This window comes from Aristolochia californica, unplaced genomic scaffold, assembly GCF_029961685.1.
Source record: "Aristolochia californica isolate CCGP_79_NKW_82.1479 unplaced genomic scaffold, dmAriCali1.0.hap1 SCAF_12, whole genome shotgun sequence".
In the NCBI taxonomy this organism is placed as follows: Eukaryota; Viridiplantae; Streptophyta; class Magnoliopsida; order Piperales; family Aristolochiaceae; genus Aristolochia; species Aristolochia californica.
The window spans coordinates 18,069,337-18,089,063 of record NW_027181793.1 but is presented as its reverse complement, the minus strand read 5'-3'; the positions used below and the strand labels follow the sequence as shown (position 1 = coordinate 18,089,063).

Here is a 19,727-nt window from a genome sequence, read left to right as displayed (position 1 = left end):
TTCCTGTGGCGTGGCACTGGAAGTGAGTTTCATTATCACCTTGTCAGTTGGGATGATGTGTGTATGCCAAAGTTGTTGGGTGGTCTCAAGATCAGACGCACCAAGGAAATGGGGCACGCTCTGTGACTCAAATGGTTTTGGAAATTCAACTCCTCCTCGTGGACTTTCTGGAAGCCAACGGTTGCCTTCAAGCTTCGGCGTCTCGGAGATAGATGGATTATTGACGGCAGTTGTCGTCACCTCTCCTCCATCTGGAAGGCCAAGTTCCATCTGCTCTCCACATTCCACACTGCCATTTGGTTCTTTGTTGGGGATGGCTTCAGCCTGTGTTTCTGGACAGATTGGTGGTCCGACAATGGCTCTCTTGCCTCATCATATCCACCGCTTCTTCAACTCACCACTTGCTGCGACATATTTGTCTCTAACGCTTGGGGAAATGGCTCATGGGATCTTCGTCTTAGGCGTAGCCTTATTGATGAGGAACCCATTTTTGTTTGCAGCCTGATTGATAGTCTTGGTAGTATTAAGGTACATCCCCAGACAGCTGACCGGTTGATTTGGCTCCCTGACGACAACGGGCGATTCTCGGTCTCCTCGGCCTACCACCATCTTATGGGATGGACCCGGCCTTCTACCCGTCACCCGGGCACCTTTGCTTGGCGCCTATTGGCCCCGACCAAGGTGAAAAATTTTCTTTGGAGTGCTTGCCGCAACAAGATCCTCAATATCGACAACCTTATTAGGCATGGCAATACTACTCCCGATCCTCTCTGCCCCTTCTGCAGGACGGAGGCCGAGATTATAGCCACCTTCTCCTCCAATGTGACTTTGCCTAGAAGGTCTGGACTTACATGATTGATAGTATGGGCCTCAACTTCTACATCCCGCTCGACCTGAGCACCATGTGCCGCTTCTCCTCTGGGACCCACCTTCCCAGCCTTGGCAAGTTTTTGTTAGTTGCTTGCCTTGCTTTCGTCCCTTGGTGTCTCTGGAAGAAGAGGAACTCCAGACAGTTTTGACTGTGCTTTCCGCTCTACTGCTGAGGTTTCCTGTACTGCCACGGGGCTCATCTCTACCTGGATCCACACTCGAAAAGAATTCACATGTCTCTCTTGTGCCCCTACCCGCACCAACTGGAAGCTTATTGCTCAGATGTCTATTCCCTCTGCTCCCCGTCGAGTTTCTGTTTGGGCTCCTCCCACCAGTTATTATAAGCTTAACTTGGACGGTAGTGCCTTTGGGAACTTGGGTTTGGCTGGTTTTGGCGGGGTGATTTTTTATCCTAGAGGCACTACCATTATCTCTTACTGACTCGACCACTGCAAAGCTCTTCGTCTTCTTCACGGCTTGCGCATATTTCTAAATCGCTTCAAAGGTCCTCTTATCGTGGAGGGAGACTCCATAGTCGTCATCAGATGGTGCTCCACCTCATCCTTCCCCCCTTGGCGTCATTGTCAGATTTTTCTTGATATTTTGGACATTGTTTCCACTATCTGTTGTATTTGGTCTCATGTACTTAGATTAGCCAATTCGCCTGCTGATTTGTGTGCTAAATTGGGCCCCCCTTCAATCTCTTGTTGTTAGGGGAGGCCTTCTTGATGTATCATCTTTCTCTTTGAAATAAAATTATCACCATTTCAAAACAAATAAGTATGTAAAGAGATATAAGGGTTTAAGTGCTTTTAAGTGACTAAGGGCCCCGCCATCCTACCTGTCATTCAAGCCATCTCCACTGAAACTACCATATCTAGCTTCATCTCCCCCTTTCTTAGCCCCACACCTCTTTCAATCATGAACCCGAATTCTACATTCCCAACTGAGATTACTAGTGATCAGCCAGATTTCCCCCCGCGCCGCCACGCCCCCCCCCCCCCCCCCCCCCCCCCGGCTTCAGCTCAAACAGCCACCTAAACATTCTACATGCATAGGGGAAAAGCTCACCAGTCTCGTCCTCTAGCTGGAGTACTTCTCTCCCCACCAACTACCTTTCCGAGTGATCTTGTCACTGGAAACCTTATTCTCCCCCCACTTGGAGAGCGCTCGCGGAAGTTTGTGGAAGCATTACAGTCCAAGAAGCGCACAAATACCGTGCTAATGACTGGGAGCAAATGATGGACCTTGCAGCCAGATTTGGAGCAGTTTATTCTGGACCCTTACCTGGATCGGATGAGGTTGCCGAAATCACTAAACCACCCTCTCAATGATCATCTTATCTTGGAACATTCGTGGACCCTGTGCTCGTTCCAAGCGAGTTATCATCCGATGAACACATGCTTCTTACCTCTATTACCATCCTTCAAGAAACTAAGGCTTAGTCCATCGATCTCGCTATCATCCACGAGCTCTGGTATTCTTCTGATTTTGAGTGGTCTATTGTTGATGCTATTGTGCACGCGGGAGGCCTCCTTATCATTTGGAACCCAAACCACATTGAAACCTTCCAGGTTGTGCTGGCTACATACTCCACTAGACTTCCACTGAAAGACCAGGTATCGGGCCACTGTTGGGCCATTGCTGGCATCTACGGTCACAATTTATCAGGACCGTGCCAAATTCTGGGATGAACTTCTGAGCATCTCTCAGCTATGGGACCTACCCTCGATCCTAGCTGGAGATTTCAATACTACTCGCCACTACCATGAAAAATTTCCCCCTGCCAGAAAGACAACCTTCACTATGAGAGTCTTCGCTGATCTCAATGGAAGCCTCGAGCTATCTGAAATTCCCCTCTGTGGGAAGACGTACACCTGGACCAACGGACAGCAGCCTCCCATCCTGTCAAAGATCAATCGGTTCCTTGCAAACTCCAGTTGGCTACACCTCTATCCCAGCACCACTGGTATGGTGCTTAATGAGATCTGTTCTGACCACTAGCCAATCCTCATTGATAAAAAATTCCAGCCATGGGGGCGCTCTCCTTTCCGCTTTGAGAACCACTGGCTCCAGGAAACCGAATTTGACTCCAAAATCAAGGACGTGGCTTTCTCTTCCGGCCAACCCCAACCCGGGATGGAACTTCCCGCCCAAACTCAAGTCTCTTAAGGCTCGCATTAAGGCCTGGTCTTCCGAACGCCGTTCCGCTGCTTCCTGTTTGAAGAATACCCTCCTCAGTCGAATCACCACTCTTAACCAGCTCGAGGAACAGAGGTATTTCTCAAACTCTTAATACTCTCTTCCTATTGATCTCACCTGTAATCTTCAAAACTTGACTTACAATGACACTATTATCTGGAAACAGTGTACCAGATTTCGCTAGCTGGCCAAGGGTAACCGAATCACCTCCCTCAACATTGAGGGACAAGTGAGTTCGGACAAACCCTCCATTACTAATGTTATGGTGAGATTCTTTGCAGACCTTTACATTGAGGACTGGTTTGACAAGCCTCTTCCAGCACCTCCAATTCCAGCGTATTAGCCCCAACTTGGCCACTCTTTTGGAACTTCCTTTTTCCCATGCAGAGATCGACACTGCAGCTCTTGGCATGCCTACTGATCACACCCCCGGGCTTGGTGGGTTTAACGGGGAATTCTACAGATATTGCTGGTTGGCAATCTGTGATGACGTCTACGCCTTTGCCAACAATTTCTAATACTGTGGTATTACATATCGGGTGCTTGGATCCTCCTTCATAGCCTTGGTCCCCACGAAAATCAATACCGAGCTCCCTCCGACTTCAGACCCATCAGCCTTACCACCAGCTCCTACAAAGTAATCGCACGGTTGCTGGATAACCGCCTCAGAAAGGTCCTCCCGCAGATCATCCAGCCGTGACAGAGTGACTTAATCAAAGGACAAAATATTCTTGACTCGGCTATGGCGGCCCATGAACTCCTTCACTCCTTCAAGTGCTCAAAAGCTCCCTCGATTTGCCCTTAAGTTAGATTTTGAGAAGGCCTTCGACTGCGTCAACTGGAAGCTCTTGGACCATCTGTTCAAGCATATGGGGTTCGATAACCGTTGGTGGTTTTGGATGCGCAGTTGCATCTCCTCTGTGTCTTATTCTATTCTAATCAATGGCATCCTGTGCTGGAATTTCCAAGGCACTCGTGGGATCTGACAGGGCACCCCTTGTCTCCCTTCCTCTTCACCATAACTGCAGAATCTTTGCCTATCATGATCCACAACGCTAAGGACATTTGCTGACTCTCTCCCATCTCTGACCAACCTAACCAAGACGTCTCTATTCTTCAATATGCAGATGGTACCATTCTATTTGGCATGGGTTCGATGGAGTAGATTATCCGATTCAAGGCACTGTTGAATCTCTTCGTGCTATCATCAGGTTAGAAAGTCAGTTGGGCCAAGTCTTCCATCTCGGGATATAATATTGAGCAAACCACTCTCAATTGTATGGCTAACTACCTCAAATGCAGAGTCACTAGTCTTCCTAGCACCTACCACGGCCTTTTACTGACTAATGGTAACCCGGGTAAGCATTGTTGGCAACCTGTCATTGATCAAATGGAGAGTCGGTTGGCTACTTGGTACGGGAAATTCTTTTCTAAGGCCGGCAAGCTCACTCTTATTAAATCCTCTCTACATGGAATTCCAAGTTATTACCTGTCACTATTCCAATGCCTTGTTGTTGTGGCCGGCAGACTAGAATTCCTCAAGCGGCGCTTCCTTTGGGTGGCCCCAATGGGGAGAGGAAGTATTTGTAAACCTATCGCTCTTGGCGGCCTTGACATCAGGAGCATTTCGGGCACCAATTCTGCATATCTTCTCAAATGACTTTGGCGATTCAACACCTCTTCTTCGCTGATCTGGCACTTGTTGGTGGCTGCCAAAGCTGGATAAATGCTCTGGTTTGTGGCTGGAGGGGGGAAGATGCTACATGCTCTCGCCTATCTAGAAGAAAAAATTTCTTCCTCTCCCACACTTCTCAGTTGTGGTCAAATGCTTCCAAGGAAATGGTCTCCGCACCAAATTTTGGTTGAACTGGTGGTTTGGAGACAAGCTGCTGCTGGAATCCTATTGCTTTCTCGAGCCTATCAAACCGTCCTGTTGCTTCGATTGCTGCCATCCGGCCGACTGGATCCTCCACTTCTGTAGAAATCTTATTGATGAGGAGGCTTTCGAGGCTTCCTGAATTCTCTCTGGAACAGTGAGGGATGCCAAGTATGTTATCCCACCTTTGCATAACTACAGCACCTGCCCACAATGCCAACAATACTACTAGGAAGTGAGCTACAATTAGAGATCTCCTTGCTACTTGTAAACCCTCCGTTGTAATTTTGCATGAAACTAAATGTCAATGCATGACTGACTCCCTTGCCCATGACCTTTGGGGTTGCAATAATCTTGAATAGGGTTTAAGCTTTCTCCGTGGCTGATAGATTAGCTAAACTTGGGACTTCGTTGCAATCTCCCATTGTTTGGGACAGTCTCCCACCATGTGATTCAGCTCTTTGTAGCTCTTTAATATAATTCAACACTATTTCAAAAAAAAAAAAAGAGAACAAAAGTAGTGTTCCGAAGTTTAATTCCAATTGAGTAGGTGCCAAATATGTAATCCACCACATCAATGACACTAGAGTTCCAAAGAATTAAGATGCCTAGGAACTCTATTGGTCAAATAACACTGCTTCTTCTTGGTAAGTTTTTGGGGGCATTCATCTTAAACTACATTGTCTGGGCCGCATTAACAAATGCCAATTTTTTCCTTTTTGCAATCCTATTTTGGTGAGGGGTATAATAAGCACATGTGGTTTGATGCACAACACCATTCATAGTACAAAAAGATTGTAAAGAGGAACTAAAAGTCACGAGCATTATTAGAATGAAACACACGAATCTTCAAGGGAAATTACACTTTTATTTCATTATAAAATATTTTAGATCTCCTTCAACAACAATAACAATGTGACTCACCTGTAATCAACAATAGTAATAACAAAACACTGATGATCCAATTAACTCTTGACACGAATTGGACCCTAAATATTTGAATGGACAATAGAAAAAGGATAGGGAACAGAGCAGCAAGTTGGGATAGGTTTTCAAAAACCAGCTCCAAACCCATCCCCTTCAATTAAGAGACTTTGTCAAGTGACTAACAGACAACAAACTTATTGGCACATATAAAATAGAATTCAAAGATAAAGATGGAGTCACTTTGACGAATCCTTGTCCACAAACTTTGGTCTCAACGTGGTCAACAAGAGAAATAAACCAAGGACTTCTCTATTAAACAATGAAGAAAAAAAGTTAAGATTTCCAGTCATGTGAGTAGATGGCTTCGGATCATTAAAAGAGAAATAGAGCCATAGAGCGAAAGACTTATTAGACAATGAAGAAAAGTAGTTAAGATATCCAGTCATGTGAGTGGATGTCTTTGGATCAATAACCCAAGGAAGAGATAGGGAAGTAAACAGAGTACTTTTATACCCAAATAGTAGCACTAGCAAAGGAAGATCTAGTAGATTGCAGTCCAGAAAACAAAGCAACTTCTGAAAAAAATTATGGATGTCATCTTTGTTGACCAAAATAACTCAACAGCTGAATTTACATGAGTGGATGTGACCACTTGTTGCATGATTTGATTTGCTCACTCAGGCTTCTCAAATTTGTCCTAACACTTCTCGGACATGTGATTTGTGCAGTCACAATGGAGACATGACTGAAATTACCTCTTTCTCAGCCAGGTCCTCCCTATTGATTCCTACCTCCTCTTCCCCTGTGACTATTTCTACTACATCAACCTGCCTGATTAGTATTCACATTTGTATTTAGAGGAAAGGAGTCTGATTTGGATGCAAGATCAGGAGAAGGCTTAACTGCTAGCTACCCCCAGTAGACTAGTACAAATCTCTTCGAAAGATTGGGAAACAGTCTTCGCTTGTAACTAGGCTGTAATTGGATCATACTTAGGCCAATAGCATGCAACAAATGTTCCACCTTCAGGGCCTCTCGTTGTAAAATCTCCTGCTAAACACTATCCAAATGACCAATGAATTCTGTAAGGAATTTGGACCCCCTTTGCATAGTAACAAATTATGTAGAGGTCATTAACTTGGGACATATTCCCATCCTTAAATAACCATTTATCTAGAGTATTCCAAATTCCTTTGGAAGTTTGATTGAAAATCACTGGAGTAATAAGCTGAGACTCCATATTTTTTAACTACCAGGACATTGTAGTATTATTGTCTGTCTCCCATTCCTCAGTCATAGGGCTGGGAGGATATCTGTAATAAACTTCATCCTTTTGGATTAGAGAGATCTTGGCTGCATGCTATCACATGTCATAATTCTTACCATTCAGTTTAACAGAAGCAATCTGTGTTGTAAAGATCTCCTCATCAAGCTTAGCTGGCTTAACCTCATCCTGCTTAGCCATGGATGACCATACACAAGAAAGACTACAAACCAGAGCTCTGATAGGCTGTTCAAGAAGCAAACTGACAGCAATAGAGACAGACTGTAATAAGATATAAGCTATGCAAAATGCAACACACCAAAAATATAGATTTCACTTTATGAAATATGGCCTCAGCAGACAAAGACAGACCTGGCTACACCAGATTGGGCAACAATAAACACCAGAGGGTCTACAAGGAGCATCAAGTACACGATGCCAAGAAAACAAGGCTACTGGTTCCCTAGGAAGTTTGCGCCAGTAATACAGGCAGTAGGCAAGTAATTTGAACCAATAACAGGCATTTTAGACCCTCTTTAGCTCACTTGAAACTCTGAGGGAGTGCAGATAGGCAGTATTTATCTTCTTAAGAGATATACCAGTCAGTTGTTGGCACTTTAGACCCTCTTTAGCACACTTGAAACTCAGAGAGTGTGCAGAAGGCAGTATTGATCTTCTAAAGAGAGATACGAGTCACTTACACTATTGCCCTAAAGCAAAGGCACAACCAGGAATAAAAACTGGGGACCTGCCATAGAGAAGAACTATATGGATGGTTCTCTGTCACAGGTCAAATAAGAAGGAAAATAGGTGGGAATTAGATAAAAAGAGGGAAGAACAACACCTGGAGTGATTATCTATTGTTCTGATACCATGAAGAAGCAGAAAATTGTGACATTGAGAAGTGTGCCAACTTGGACCACAGAGAAGAGGGTCATTAGTTGACCAGATTAGGGCACAAATTTCTTCGTAACTGGCTTAAATACAGATTACAAAGAAGTAAACACATAATAACCCTTTGTCTTACTAAGTAAAATATGTCTTTTTTAGTTAAGACACAAAAAGTACCTCTATGAACACGGAACATATATAATGAACGGTTTAAAAATTAAAAAAGAATTACAAGAATGCCTCCTGTATCCAATATATCTCTACAGGGAGAAATAAGAGTCTCAGGAAAAGTTGAGTATTGTGATTTAATTTCAGCATCCAGTGAGCATATACTATGCTCAATTTATTGCATAATTATGTACAGAATTTTTACATCAGCTAATGATTCTTTTGTTACTTCCTATCCATCTAAAATTACAAAGAAAACCATGTTTTGTCATATTTACAGTAAGTTCCTAACTCAACACTTAAACAGTTCTTAATATGCTTTTTAATTCTTTGAAAATGTGCATGAAATTATTTTTACAGGAGTACATATTTTGTAACAAGAATCATGTATAAATTCATGAAGGGAAATTATTGTTGCTCAGGTAGTCATATTTTTCTCCTTGTTTTCTGTTCAGGTTTTCAATACATACGGTTCTATGGGCAATGCTGCTTTGCTTCACAGATATGGATTCACAGAGCCAGATAATCCATTTGACATTGTAAATATTGACCTGGAATTGATAGTTCAGTGGAGTTCATCTTCATTTTCTAAGCGTTATAGCAGAGCAAGGTTGTCCACTTGGAGAAAACTTGATTGGTCAGGATGTGTCAGTCAGAACTCGGAGTATTTTGAAATTTCATCACAGGGCGAGCCTCAACTAGAGCTTCTTATTCTTCTACACATCATTTGCTTACCAGAAGAAACATATCATGTGCTGAATTGTACTCAAGGTTCCAGTGGAGAGTATGAGAAATCTAAAAACATTCTATTCGAAGGCACAATTGGTAATTTACCAGGAGCACAAGAAAAAAGGAGAGAGGTGCTGTTAACAAGAACCGTTTGCCGGGCCCTTGTGGCGCTTGCTGATATTAGGGAAAGTCTCTATGGGCCAAATTCGTTGCAAGATGACTTGAACGCATTGAGGAGTTGCTGCATACAAGAGAGGAAGTTATATCATTCACTGGTATTGCGAGTGAGTGAGAGGAGGATCCTTGAAAGGCTCAGAATATGTGCTTCTAGGTCCAACAATAGGAAGTGAAAACTGTGATGAACAATAGAGGAAGACTATGCATTTCCACTCCTCTGTTTGGCAGTTTTGGTGCTATTTTTGCTGAGTTAATTTTGATGTTCTACTTTTCACCATTTACAGTTGAGTGGTCTTTTTTTTCTTTCTTTCAGGTTTTGTATTTTGTACCTTGTTGCATGCACAACTCATTATCTGAAATATTCTGCTTTCCTAGATAGGGCAGCAAGTTTTGGAGAAAGAATAAATCTGGTTCTCACTTTGCTTCGACAGAAATTTGTGGCTTGTGATCAGAAAGCACTAATTGGAAATTTCCATGCCACTTACAATATGTTCTCAATTAAAAAAGTGACAACCCTTTCATTTGCTATATCCAAAATTAGTGTGATGTGGACAAAATGTATTAGTTTAATTGCTAGAATCAATTCTATATCGAATTTTGTATGTTTAGTTTATATATGAAGTCATATTCTTCAAAGAGTTATTCCACATCTATTCAGCCGTACCTTGGGAATTTGTGTTGATTCTAATTCTGAAATTGCATGTATGCCTTGCTAATCATTTGAGTTGAATACAAAATGGAGTGTTTGTAATTGATCTAGCATGGTAGAAATGTAAAGTAATTCTTCTTTTTCCTAATTATATGTTGATTTCAACAAGTATGATACCTTGAGAATTATTACAATTCCTCTCAAAGGTTTGTATAACTACTTGTGATAGTTGCAATTTGCCAAATATTTTCTGATTACTAGAGACCTTGTTGGATATATAAACAAACCACTTATGCATGTTGATGAATCTTCCTAGAACAAGTGGTTGACGGAAGATGCCTTATTTAACAATTGGCTAATAAATAGCATGGAAGAACAACTTGCAAATAATGTGTTCATTTGGAAATAACTAAGGAGATTTGGGACACAAGTCTTGAATTATATCCTAATTATAACAGTTTTAAAAATATCTATGATATAATTCAGAAGATGTGTATGACAAAGCATAAAGACGACCTTCATGAATACTTTGCTAGATTTAAAGGTCTATTATAGAAATGGAAGGTTGTTCAACCTTATTCAATAAATATTGCAACTCAAGAAGAGCAAAGAGAAGGACTCGTCTCATCCGTGTGCTTTGCAAATCTACACTTGGATGTTGCAAAGTCATAGGTACTTGGTTCTACAACCAGACCTTTTAATAATGTGTGTGCTACGATGCTTAGGATTCTAGTTAAGGCATCCTCAACTCAACAATAACAAGTAGAAAATTCAGCAATGTTTTCTTAAAGGAGGGGGAGTAACAATTATTGAAGAGAAAAAGGAAGAGAAGAAAAATCTTATTATAGGAGTCGAAGAACTATGAGTGAAACCACTTTTGACTCCCCAAACTTTACTCAAAACAAAAAATATACTTGTTGTGCTTTACATAATCATTTAATTGGCAAGTGCTTGAATTTACATAGCAAACCACCACTACAACTATAGTTGCTACTACTAGAATATTCTCCTTTGTTTCATGTTCTACTGGACTATTGACTCTAGTGCCTCTAAACATCTTACCGGCAAAATAGTTAACATATCTTCCTTGACCCCTTGTACTACGGACCAATATGTATCTATTGCAGATGGGTCTCAAAATAAAGTTTAGGATATTAATACATCCACTTTATCTCCCTCTCTTTCACTTTCTAATGTTTTATTTGTACCTCAATTCTTGTTTCATCTTATATCTGTTAGCTAGTTAACTAAAAAACTTAATTACTTTGTTACTTTTTTTTCTTTTTTAATGTATTTGTTTCAAAACATCAAGACAAAACAGGTAATTGGTGGTTTAGGGTTTAGGGTCTCTACTTTATTGATCCAACAATTCAAAAATGCTAATTATAGCTCTATCTCCTCTACCTAGCCGACCTAGCTAGCCTACATTGACACTGAGATGATCTCCTATATTTAATGTCCATATTGATGTACTCAACTCCATTTTATACTCAAATAGCAATTTATGAAATGAAAGGCCTTAAAGCCACTTTTGATTATAATTTGAATTCTTGATTATAATTTGAATTCTTTTTGCTTATTACAAAAAGGGGGTGCTAGAACAAATTAAGCAAAAAACTAAAAGTTGAAAATCAAACATGCATAGTTTTAGGGGGAGTTTATTCCCAAATTTGAATTCACTCAATTTTTCATGCTCATATGTCTGTTTTGGCATCATAAAAAAGGGAGAAATTGTTGATTGAGAGTTGACTCTCATCCATATTTTGATGATAACAAAACTTAATCGAATTAACAATTACAAATTTCATTTAAGAGATTTCCTTCAAGAGACACAAAAATCAAGGTTTGTGTAAAAGAATCGGCATATGCATCCCTCACAAGTGAGGAAATGAAGAATGAAATATTAGAGTCAAATTTGTTTAAAAAAATTCAAGAACTCTATCCATGTAAGAGAGCAACCCAAATCTTCAAAATTGAGGTACAAATCAAATTTTTGGAGTTATAAGACATTTTGCACTCATAACATATTTTACTGATGCATACTCAACTTTCAAACATATTTTAGAAAAAAAATTGATCATGCTTTGAAGCCTAGACTAGAAATCTACATTTGGCATGATTGATCATTATCTGCCAATGATCGATCATCCAGAATGTGCACTGGCTGAAAATATAAAGCATGATCGATCAATCAGGGTGATTGATCGATCAGACAAAACCTTACCAGAATGTGAAATAAAGCATGATTGACCAATCCTTGTGGTTTGATCGATCAATCTTGTCCAGCTATTTAAAAATTATAAAGCATCGTTGATCATACCAGTATTATTGATCGATCATACAAAAATATGCAATTGAGGGACATGATGCATGATCAATCGGACACTTGTCATTGATTGATCATTCATGTTACCAATAGGATCAGTCTAGGTGGACTGAATTATCAACTTAAAATGTCTAATTTGCTAGACATGCATTGATCGATCATTACATTAATCAAACAACCTAAACTCTGAAAAAAATATAGTTGTTACACAATATTGATTGATCATACCTTTACATTGATTGATATTTGACATCACAATTTTTTGCAAACCGGCAAAAAACAACTAGTTTAGCTTGGGAAAACTATAAATATCTCACAAAACATGCCTTAAGAGGTTAACAACCATCTATTAGCAAACCTACCCTATTCAAAGCATTCATCCATTGAGTTTCGTTTCAAAGTCCATTTTGAGAGAAAAATAGCCATCCACTTTGTAAAATTTCATCTCCCTCAAATTTTCTCAATACATTTCATTCAATCAAGCTCCAAATACATTTCTACTCGTGCTTCAAAGTTGGAGACTTGGAGATTCCCAAGGAGAAGGTTGTCTCTCCACTAAATACAAAGGGTGTATGCTTTTCTTCCTTTTTATTTTTATATTTTTATTCATAGGTTGATCTAGAACCTTTAATCTAAATAAAAGAGCTTGCTACAACTAGAATTTAGCTAAGTCTCAAAGGAGATTGTTGTAGTCGTGTATTTGAACATATACTTCGCTTAAAAGAGAGCCAAAATCTCTTTAGTATAAATTCGAGGTAACATAGCTAATTAGTGAAATTTTCCAAGTAGGGGTTATTGGGCAGTGAATACCATTAAGGGAATATCGATAACAATACATTTTTGTGTTAATTGAAAAGTGTGCATATTTTATTTTTCAATTGCTTCAATTTTCAAATTATCACACTAGTTTTAAATTGTAAAAACTCAATTCACCCTCCTCTTGAGAAGCCACCTGGACCAACATAGGAGTCTCAATAAGTATACCTATTTCTTTTAAGAGGTCTAGAACATATTTTCTTTGAGATAGAACTATACCATGTCTAGACTACAACATTTAAATTTAAAGGAAGTATACCAACAACCCAACATCTTTGGTTTTAAATTCCTTTATTAATTATTTTATCTACTGAATGCCACTTTTATAACTCCTTTTTATAATAATATCGTCAACATATATTGTCATAAGTAATACCCTAATTAATATGTTTAACAAAAATATAGTAGTCAACTCACATCTCTTAAAACAAAATCGAAGCACTTTGTTGAATTTATCAAAACCAAGCCCATGGCGTCTACTTCAACCTATAGATAAACTTAACAAGGTGACACACCTTCTCCCCTTCAACCACATATGAAGGTGCTTCCAACATATATACCTCCTTATTAAGATCACCATTATGAAAAAAATTGCAGCAAGAGAGATAATAACCAGAAAGGGATTGAGGTTAGCAATTGGAGAAAACTTACCTCAAAATAGATGATTATATGCCTTTACAACTAATCTGACCTTATAACGGACTATGCTTGGGATCAAGATTGTGCTGGAGGATGAACACCCACTTTCACCTCACCCAACAACCTTCACATGTGGTGGAAGAGATGTCAAGTCCCAAGTCTTGTTGCCATACATAGCCACCTTTTCTTTGTCCATGGCTTATTTCCACCTTAAATAAGTAAGAGCTGCCTAATAATTTTTGGGAACTAAAACAGAAGAGCTCACTACTAGATTGGATCAATAATTGGAAGACAATCTATGGTGAAAAATATAGTTGGAGATAAGATGTGCAGTAGAAGGCTACTGTTGAACAAGAACGAGGTTCTTTGTGCATAGCAATAGGTCGAGTACCATAAGGTGGACCAAACAAGACAGAAAAAAAAATAAGAAAAGGACACTTTGCCTTAGGTGAATCAAATTGAACATGTGATTGGTTTACCAATGGAGTTGAGGTGTCTAGTTTAATTTCTGATAATGGCTCATCTTAGGCCTACAAAAGTAGTTGGTCTTGTGACAAAAACTGAGGTATATGTAGAGGAAAATCTAGGAGGAGAGTCTCAAGATTAAAAGGTGTAGTCTTAAAAAATTTATATCATTTGAGATGAATGATTTATGTTGCAAGGCAGATAACAAACATAACTTGTTTGCGATTGAGAATACCTAGGAAAAATATGTTTTGACGATCATTGATCAAATTTCTTTTGGCCAAGAGTTTGCACAAAACAAACACAACCAAACATTCGTAGAGGAAGTAGAAAGGGGGTAGTGCCAAGAAACAATAGTGAAAAAGGTGATTTATTGTGAAAAACACTAGTTGACATTCGATTGATTAGAAATAAAGTTGTTAGGACTGCATATGGCCAATAAAACTATGGAACATTCATGGAGAGCATTAATATTTGTGCAAATTGTTAGAAATATGAATAAGTTGGAGTGTCGTTTATGTAATTAGTTTATGTTTTTTTATCTCTTCTTCACTCTTACTAGGTGAAGGGTATAATTATAATATTGGTACTTTTAACATCTATAAATAAAACTTAAGGGAGAAGGTTTGGACAAGACCACAACCCTAATTCTCTACCCTCTCTACTTCTCCAAATCCGTCACTCTTTTTCTACTCCTCCTAAACCTTATCTCCACAACTCTCCTTCTTCTTCTCACCCCTTAATCATCTTCTACTTTGATTATACATCATAGAATCTTAAGTTTTAATATGGTATCAGAGCGGGGAAAGATCTGAGATGGAAAAGGGGAAGACGATGGAGAAGAAGAGGAAGAAGAATAAGAAGAAAAAAAAAAGAGGAGTTCTCTCATTTTTTTTAATTATTCTTTCCAAATTCCTGTATTTCATTAGATGTTTTACTCTCTTACCATATGCTTCATATAGAAAATTAAATAACGTTGGAAAGATCTTTGAGTCTAGTTTCCAAATAAAAAAGAACCGTTGAAATCAGATTTTTTGAGAAAGAGAAATAGAAATCTGAAGTAGAAAAGGTCAAGCAGCATAAATGATTCTTGTTGCAACAGAAAGCTTCAACTTTTGAGTTATTTTATGCCATAAAGAATGAGACTTTATATGAAGAATTATATATCAAAATAAATATAATTAAGTATATTTTCTTACTTATTAACCAATTCTCAAACTGAGTTTTTTAGATGGAGATATTGATCTCGGAAGAGTCAATGGTCATACTGGCCAAAGCAGAAAGGGTATTTAATTCAACCAGATTACAGAGTTTGAAATCTATCAGATTTTTTATATCAATATAAGTATATTTTATGAATTGAAGTTATACTTAATGAAAAGTATTTAAGTTTAGTTTCAAAATGAGAAAAATTCATGTCAATTGGATCTATATTTTAGGAGATATTCACATTGAAAAAATCAAAAGTCATGCTGATATCCTATTGCATGCAAAGATCCAAATTTAAGCCAAAAATTTGACTTCATTTACATGCATTCATATTTGTCAAACTCCTACAATCACTCCATATTGTACAAAAAATAAGAGGAAGCTTGGATAGTGGAATTTCCCATGCAAGGGTTCTTGGGTGGTGAATACCAATAGGGGAATCGATAAAAAAATTCTCTTATCTCCTATGGTGTGTGCATGTTTGATTTTCATTGAAATTGCTTTGCTGTATGATTTTTTTTATTGCACACACTATTTAGTTTTAAATTTGATATTATCAATTTACCCCCTTCTTGAGAAGCCATATGGCCAACAAACCCTTCTCAAAGACATATTAAGAACTATGTATTTGTTCTATTTATTCCAGAGGACACCCCTTGTTAACTAACTCTTCGTCAACTTTATTTTCGTTTCGACCTTGTACATTGTATTCTCCATCATTGTAGTCTACCCATCTGGCTCACATTCACCTAGACCATCATTTAACTCGTCCTTTTCCATCTTTGATATCACTATTTCCTTAAGTTGTCGAACTTCATTCTTATGCTCAATGGCTTCACATCGTAGTGAGGTTTTTTCTTCACTAGGTCACCAAAATGAGCTTCAATGGCCATAATTCTTCTATCATGACCTTTGTTTGTCTTCTACAAAAAATATATCAATTCAAAACACCAAAAGAATGACAACTCAACCTAATAAATATGAAGTCATTACTAGGTATGATTGATGACTCTCCATCACATCTTCTAATACTTTGCATATATATTCCATCTCCTTCTGGCGTGTAGGTTGCAACTTCTCATATCCTACTAAAAAATCAAGTATAATATTAGCTAAAATATTTTTAAAAAAACTCTATTACATATGTTAGGTACATGTCAATGTACCCGTGTAATTACAAGTTGGTCACGTTCAAGAATATATGTCACATGACATGTAGACCCTTTTTCCCCCAACTTTAACATGTGAGGAATAGCAGGGAGGATCAGCCAACTTGCTTGATAAGGAAGGAGATGGAAAAAAATCCACCATATGTTCATAAAATCAAATCTACAAGAAAAGTTGTTTGAGTCAAAGACCAATGAAAAGATGACAATTACATAAGCATACGAAGTAACAAAGAACAAAACGTCATAGTGATTGTCAAAGCACAACCATGGAAATATCCACCATACAAGCCCCCCACCCCCCTCCTGCCTCTTCCTGTTATTGACTAGATATGATGATTTCCTTATTTGCTCCACAAAGTGTCAAAATAGGACAACTCCCCATGCGTATTGTCCTAAATTTTCACTGTTGTCCTATTGGAAGATAGACCCAAACCCATAAGAAGTAGGATCCACCATGATTACCAAGAGCTAACATCCTTATCACATAAGTTGGAAGAACAAGAAAGACTCACAAAGGCATCTTTATCTTATGATCACGTCCTAGAAGAGTTTTAGTTTAAGTTATGTTTGCCTTTTATCTATATTGAGTTATTTAATTATGTTAGGACTTATCTTTAAGTGTTAGAGTTTAGGTGTAATTAGGACAAAAGTAGTTTTATTGTAATTAGACTCTACTACCTCCCTCTATTATAAATAGAGGTTCATGTACTCTGATTATAGGAAATTAATGAAGTCTATGAAGTATTTATCTTTTCCATAAATTCGACATGTCCAAATATCTATAAGGAGCATTGGGGATTTTATAGCTAGGGAAATGGATTTTGTTAAAATTAATAGCCTTGTGAACCTAGCTATATCCTTTGTAGATTAATTTTTTTCTAACTAATGTAAAAAGAATGGCTTCACCTCATTGCCTATGCATAGGTGTCCCATCATTGTAATTTTGTAGGAATTTTGAATGACCAATTTTTTAGATTTGAAATCTATATGCTTCTCATACAATTTCAAACTCATTATCATGGCAATATCTTTATTAACAAACTTTATGTGTTCACTAGAAAAAAACAAAGGCGTTATTCTTTTCATTGTATCTACAATATAAGATCATCTAATAGGGGTAGACTCAATGTGTTGATCTTTGATGTCTAAAAAGTGACCAAAAGGTGTGTCCCTAATTGATCTTTGATGTCTCACGAAGTTTAATTGCTCAAGCTTTTTCAAAAATTTAGATAGACTATAACAAGATTGTCTCACCCTATGCTCATTTCCATGGTTAATATATGAATCTACCTACATGTAAAATCGCAACAAATTTCATTAAGTACTGATCTTAACCAAACTATAACAATAACATATACTTGTTAATGAAAGTAGAGCAATAATTTTTTGTAAGAGTTACGATGTCCTCTACTAGGCTACTTGTTTCTTGTTTCTTTGAAAGACCTATGACTTTCATAAGTACAATAAATAAATCTATAACATGAACTAATTAAATAATCTTAGTATCCTTAGCTACAAAAATAATAATTCAAAGGTGAAACTTTAGTATAGAATAGAAGAAATTGAAACCAAACCCTTATATGCAACACGTTAATACAATTTGAAATAAAAGAAAACAAATTCATCGGATATTAAAGTATATATAAAACGAGATTGAAATCCAACAACATGACTAGAATACAATGCAAAAGTAATTGGGAGCAATCCCTTAATCAAACAAGAAAACACATCTAAAGGACAAGAATAAACCTTCTATTAAATCTATTGATAGTTTTGTTAATGAAATTTTCAAATACACATACCATTGAGGTATAAAAAGAAATAAACAAGGACCCTATCAATGGAATAAGGTCATTCATTCATTTAAATCCCTATGAATGGATAATCTTGATTATGTCTAATGGTGATTTTTCCAGTAGGAAATAATATTTAAGAGCTTTAAAATAAAACGATAGTCATAGATCTTGGAACATGACAGTGATTAAGAGTTTCTTTATAGTGGCTGATGTCATGCTCTAGAGGCAAAGCAATGTGATAGTCGGAATTCTAGTTGCAACTCTTGTTGTTTGGTGTTGTTTGAGAAATCTAGTATGCTTTGTTGTCCCTTGTCTCAAATGTTCTACTCCTATTATTTATCATTCTCTTTTTCTAGGCAAAAGCTACGTCAATTTTGGATAGATAATTCATTATATAGTTTAGTCTATGAACCTGCACTAGTTAGTTTTTCCAGTTGTTGTCATTCCATACACAAAACTCTCTACATAGTCTTCTTCTTGTAAGACGTCTATAATATTTAGGTTGTGTAATGTCATTGTTTCTTGAATTGTGATTATCTTCTTAGGGCAAATACACATGAATAAACTAAGGAGATTTGTAGATGTAACAAAAAGGATGCACAAATGAAAGTGGCACCACCACTACTACAATGCAAATTTGTTGTTAAAAAGTAAAGAAAAAAGTTTGTAAACTCTTAAACCTTTTTTAATGTTGAATTTATGATCCCATGCTTAAACCTCGAGCAAGATGAGAGAAGGAGAAGAGAGGGGGGAGAAAATAGAAGAAAAAAACAAAGAGAGAGAGAACTCGAGTAGAGAGGAGATAAGAGAAAGGGAAGAAAATAGACTTTAGGTTTGGAGAGAGATTCTTCCACGAATTTGAGAAGAGGAGAGCTTGATTGAAGACTTCAACTAAGACTCCTATCTATACTCTTTCCATTACATATTTAGGAAAATTCGTCAATCAATTAGGATCCCTTATTACATCAATCATGATTAGCTAAATCACATCAATCAAAGGAAGATCAATCAATTATATTAATCAAGGAAAATTGTCAAATCTTCCAACTTATGTGATGAGGATTCCACCTTGTGTGATGACTCATCATGCTACCTCATATGGTGACTCATCATGCCACCTCGTGTGGGCATGGTGGGTTTGGTTCCACCTTCTAACACTTAATATTAGATTAAGTATTTTTTTTAAATAGAAAAAGAAAATCACATAGCAAATAATGTATTATATTTTCACTCCCAATACATTGTGGTGGACAAAGGAGGTCCCCACCTCAGCTAAATAGACCAAAAAAAAAAAAAATGAAAGCTATAAAGCTTAAAAGGGAAGAAAACCAATCACACACCTTGCAAGAGATCAAATCGATCTTTGAGGTGAGGTTTGAAGGTATCTCTAGAGGACTGTAGGTTTCTAAAAGAAATAGTATCTTTGGAGGACTTTGAACCATTCCCTTCAAGCTTCAATTCAGTATTTGGTTATTGATTTCTTCTCCTCTAAATTGGTGATGACTCTATAAAAAAGGCTTTAGGTTGAGAGCTATGAAAAGGGGTTATCTTTTA

At 37.8% G+C, this 19,727-nt stretch overlaps 1 protein-coding gene across 1 annotated transcript in view; it reads left to right on the top strand.

Moving 5' to 3' along the window:
* Positions 1-9,510, top strand: part of LOC137946116 (uncharacterized) — a 30,035-nt gene extending 20,525 nt beyond the window's left edge. The window contains exon 6 of the mRNA XM_068792305.1: positions 8,654-9,510. Coding sequence (XP_068648406.1) covers positions 8,654-9,277 — 624 coding nt within the window. The 3' untranslated portion in view covers positions 9,278-9,510. The remainder of the gene's footprint in view (positions 1-8,653) is intronic.
* Positions 9,511-19,727: the final 10,217 nt, after the last annotated feature.